General features: G+C 33.9%; 1 protein-coding gene across 1 annotated transcript; it reads left to right on the top strand.

Moving 5' to 3' along the window:
* Positions 1-2,484: 2,484 nt before the first annotated feature.
* LOC145101922 (uncharacterized) lies at positions 2,485-4,133 on the top strand. The gene is made up of 4 exons (XM_079039230.1): positions 2,485-2,752; positions 3,454-3,576; positions 3,653-3,772; positions 3,921-4,133. Exons 1-4 carry the CDS (start codon positions 2,716-2,718, stop codon positions 3,983-3,985), a joined length of 345 nt encoding a protein of 114 aa, XP_078895356.1. The 5' UTR covers positions 2,485-2,715; the 3' UTR covers positions 3,986-4,133.
* The last annotated feature ends 331 nt before the right edge of the window (positions 4,134-4,464 follow it).

Raw genomic sequence — 4,464 nt, 5'->3', positions numbered from 1 at the left:
GCACACCACCAAAGCACTTAAAATGGCTCACAACACTTAAAAATGCCTTAGGGTTTTGAGGTTAGGGTTTAGGACAGTGGTAGCAGGAAATGAGGCCAACATATGGGGTTTAAGTTGTTTAAATAGGGTGCAAAACACCGAAATTAGGGTTTCCCAAACCACGTCTAACTCGTCGAGTTGGTCCTCTCCAACTCGTCGAGTTGGTCTTCAAAAATACTTGCGTCTAACACTTCCAACACGTCGAGTTTCTTCCCCCAAACTCGACGAGTTGGCCTTTAGAAATGAGGTTTTATTTCCATAATTGACCTTCTAGATTCCAGATGTTATAGTTAAGGCAGTTTAACTGTGTATTGTAGGCCAAGAGGCCCGTGTGGTCAAGTAGATATTATCAGTCCAAGGAAAGAGGTCCATCCCAGTGTTGTAGGCTCACGAGAGTGGTGCATATATATGTTGTAGGATCGGGAGAGCGGTCCAGGTGTATTATAGGCCTTACAAGGTGGTTTAGTTAGACTGAAGGCTCAGTGTGCATGCATTTTATGTTTATTGTTAAGTGGATATTTTAAGAAACTCACTAAGCTTTGGTTTACAGTTGTGGATTTAAATGTTTCCGGTACTTTATTGGTACTTGGGGATGCAAATGCGAGACTGTACATACATACATTACAATTTTGTAATTTGAGACTCCACGTTGTTTTCCTTTATAACTCTAATTTTGAAATATGGTCTTTGAACAAAGGGTTTTGACTTGAATGTATTTTTACGAAAATGTATTTTAAAAATGAAAATTTATTCTAGAAATTAGGACGTTACAATAATTTTCTATCTTGGTTGTCTAAATGCTAACGATTTGTCTTGTGTTCCGGTGTAAATGCCGAGTATCGAGGGAGGACCAATATGGTTGTACAAACATGTTGTATTTGCAATTTACTTCATTAGTCATGTAACAAAGCAATGATCATATAATGTGATAATGTTATAACATGTCTACCATCCTCGTTCAACATCAACGAACCAAAAAAACATCAACAAACCAAAACCATAGAGATAGACATTCATTTTGTTCGTGATTAGGTTGCCTGAGACATGCTCAAGTTCTTCATGTCCTTTATAGCTCTCACTATGCCAATATCTTCACGAAAGGGATGCTAGCATCTCTGCTTTATGAGTTTAGATTAGGTTTAAGCATTCAAACTTTTCCTACCAATAAAGCTTTTAGTGATGTTGGTTTATGCATGAACAATGTATAGTTAGACCATGCTACCCTATTTTTGTATAGACCATCAAGTCCCTTGTAATGTTCTATAGTTGTACTTATAGCTAATTAATGAAAGATATTGGTTTAAGCGAAAATAATCATCTTACAATATATAATGAGAGAATTATTAGTGTTTCTACAGACTTTGGGCATGTGCTTTGATTACGATAGCCTAATGCATAAACGGATGAATCATGCTAGTCTCATACGAGCCCAAATCACTAGTTGCTTCAAGTTTATTCTCGTCTATATGTTTGCCGCTTGTCCTAATCGTACAATTCAATAAGTTTTGATGATGTTCACAGTAACATCAACTCGTTATGTTTTATGCCCATACTTCAACAATTGTACCCAACAACAAATTCAAGAAATGTTTCATCATTCACAATGATATACACTCTAAAACCCCATAACTATCTCCCACACCACTCCAGAAAAAAATAATGATATTCTAACCTTATCATTTTATTATGTTCACTTTTTTATACTCTAAATGACTAAAACCCCATAACTATCCCCCACATCACCCCACATAAAATCATATTCTAACTTTATCATTATGTTATTTTCACATTCATATACTCTAAAACCCCATAACTATCCCCACACGTACCACCCCACATAAAATCGTATTTTAACTTAATCATTTTGTTATTTTCACTTTCAATAGAAAGAAATCGTGTTTCAAGATGGGAGATTTTAAACATAAGAAATTACCACTTAATTCACAGAGAATTGCAGATTTATATCCAAAATCTTTTAACATTTTCAAAATAAAGAATTCTGAAAAATACTTTGCAAGATCCATAATTACCATTGAATACGACAAAGGTTAAAATTTCGATAAATATTCTATATAAGTAAACCGGTTAGAAAAATAATTTTCCAAAATCAAAAAAAGAAGAAGATTACAATGATTTTTTTACAAAAAAATTTATTTTTAGTTAAATATTAACCATTCATCAATTATATCCATCTTGTTTTGGTTATTTTTGTGATTACCCCCAAACATTTAAACCTATAGTTTAAAAGGACAAAAGGACATATGACATTATTCAAGAGTAGATGTGGTCCATGTGGAGGCCACGTGTGTGTATATATAGAAAACTAGGTTGTACCGAGCTGGGTAAAAATGAGCCACGTCATCATCCCGCCCCTTTTACCCCTCTTTCTATCATCCAACTTTTATCAGTTTTTGACAAAGCAACAAACCTAGTTCCAAATTCGGTGCCCATAATCAAATTAGGGCTCCAACTTCCTCCTAATATGTCTCCTTTTATCCAGTAATCATTCATTAGTTTTTAATGTATAGCTTCTTTATCGTAGACCCAGACTATTCTCGAGATTTTGAATAAAATCGTTTCTGGGATCTTCTTATTCTTATCTTAGGAAACTATACCAATTTCGATATAACTTTACTCGCCGGAGATATTTACAGGGGGATAACCGGAGTTTTCAGTATGGGTTGTGCTGGATCATCACATGCGAAAGGGGACGGTAAACATTCCAATTTCCGAGTTTCTATTGGGGTTTCGATTTTTTTTTTTTTTTTTTTGTGTTTTTGGAGACTTTTTTTTTGTTGTTGTTGCATGTATCGATTGTAGAAACAAATTTCGCATCTAATGAGCTTGATTGGATTTTACTCAATTGACTGATTAATTTAGGTTCTAGGAGAAAAGGGTTTAACTTGTTCTGATTGATCTTTGGGGGGTTTTTGATTAAGATGGTTCTTAAATCTTAGTCTACTTGCTGTTGTATTATTGAATAATCCTTGCTTGATTTAGGGGCTTTTCAAAGTGTGAATCTTTCCTAGGGTTTTTGAAATTCCTAAGCAAATAATGATTTTTTGACATGGAAGCTCTAATTCCTGTTTTGTAGTCTGTATCGCATCAGTTATCTGTATCATATCATTTCATTTTTATTTTTCCTACTTGAAAATTGGTTGACAATTTTCTGTCAAATGTGTTATATATAATCCAACACAGATGGATCCTATGGATCCAAATAAACCCAATCAAATTATCTAGAAAACAAGTAATTCTAAATTGTTGTCATCTATGACCAATATACATAATTCATTACTTTTATATTCCTAAGACCTATTTGTGCTTATTTCCTGATTCTTATGTGAACTATACACTTCTTTATTATAAATTTATTCTGATGTTTTCTGGATTCATATAATCATTTTTGAACAGAACCTATTAAAAAGATAACAAAACCAAAACCATGGAAACATACTGAACCAATTACAACAGAGCAGCTTAAGCAGATGCGTGATGAATTTTGGGATACTGCTCCACATTATGGTGGCCGAAAAGGTAATTTATTTATTATATCATCTTATTTCCATTTTATTTATTTATTTATTTATTTATATAATTGTGTGATTATTAGAAATCTGGGAAGCCCTTCAAGCAGCTGCAGAGGCAGACTTAACCCTTGCGCAAGCCATAGTAGATAGCGCTGGTGTCATCGTTCAAAAAGCTGACTTGACAGTCTGTTATGATGAGAGAGGTACTTCTTAATTGTATACTGACAGTACTACTCTGACTGGGACTGGGACTGGGACTGAGACTGATGGGACAAAAGACGAAAATAGCCTTAGAAAGTTTGTTTGGTTGTGTTGTTTCGATTAATGGTAAAATTATTTTGGACATTGCAGGTGCAAAATATGAGTTACCGAAGTATGTTTTTAGCGCGCCAACAAATTTGATTCGTGACAATTGAGTACGCAGACATGGGACACATGTTTTTTTTTAATTAGCATAAAAGACTGGTAAATCATGTATATGTGTTAGTCTTGTTTTTTATGGTTTTGATGTTTAGTAAAGAAACCTTGGTTTGATCTTTTTATGAAATTGGTATCTATTTACAAGATGTTTGCTAGAAATGTTGTTATGAGTAGTAGTAGTAGCAGCTTTTAGTTGATGTTGATCTTTTGGTAATTAAGTTTTAGAGTAAATTACACAAATGGTCCCTATGGTTTGGAGTAATTTGCGCACTTGGTCCCTAACTTATTTTTTTTAACTCAGAAAGTCCCTACTGTTTGTTTTTGTTACGCGTTTGGTCCATATTGTTTGTTTTTGTTACGCGCTTGGTCCCTATCTTACTTAAAAAGACTAATGTTTAAATAGGAAAAAATGATGCGGTAGGTAAGGTAAGGTGATAGAGGTGGAGTTGGGGGTGTATTTATTTATATAAATTAA

Source organism: Lactuca serriola, chromosome 4 (assembly GCF_051521515.1).
Source record: "Lactuca serriola cultivar US96UC23 chromosome 4, Lser_US96UC23_V15, whole genome shotgun sequence".
NCBI lineage: Eukaryota > Viridiplantae > Streptophyta > Magnoliopsida > Asterales > Asteraceae > Lactuca > Lactuca serriola.
Note: the sequence above shows the minus strand (reverse complement) of the source record. Positions and strands in the feature narration are given on the sequence as shown.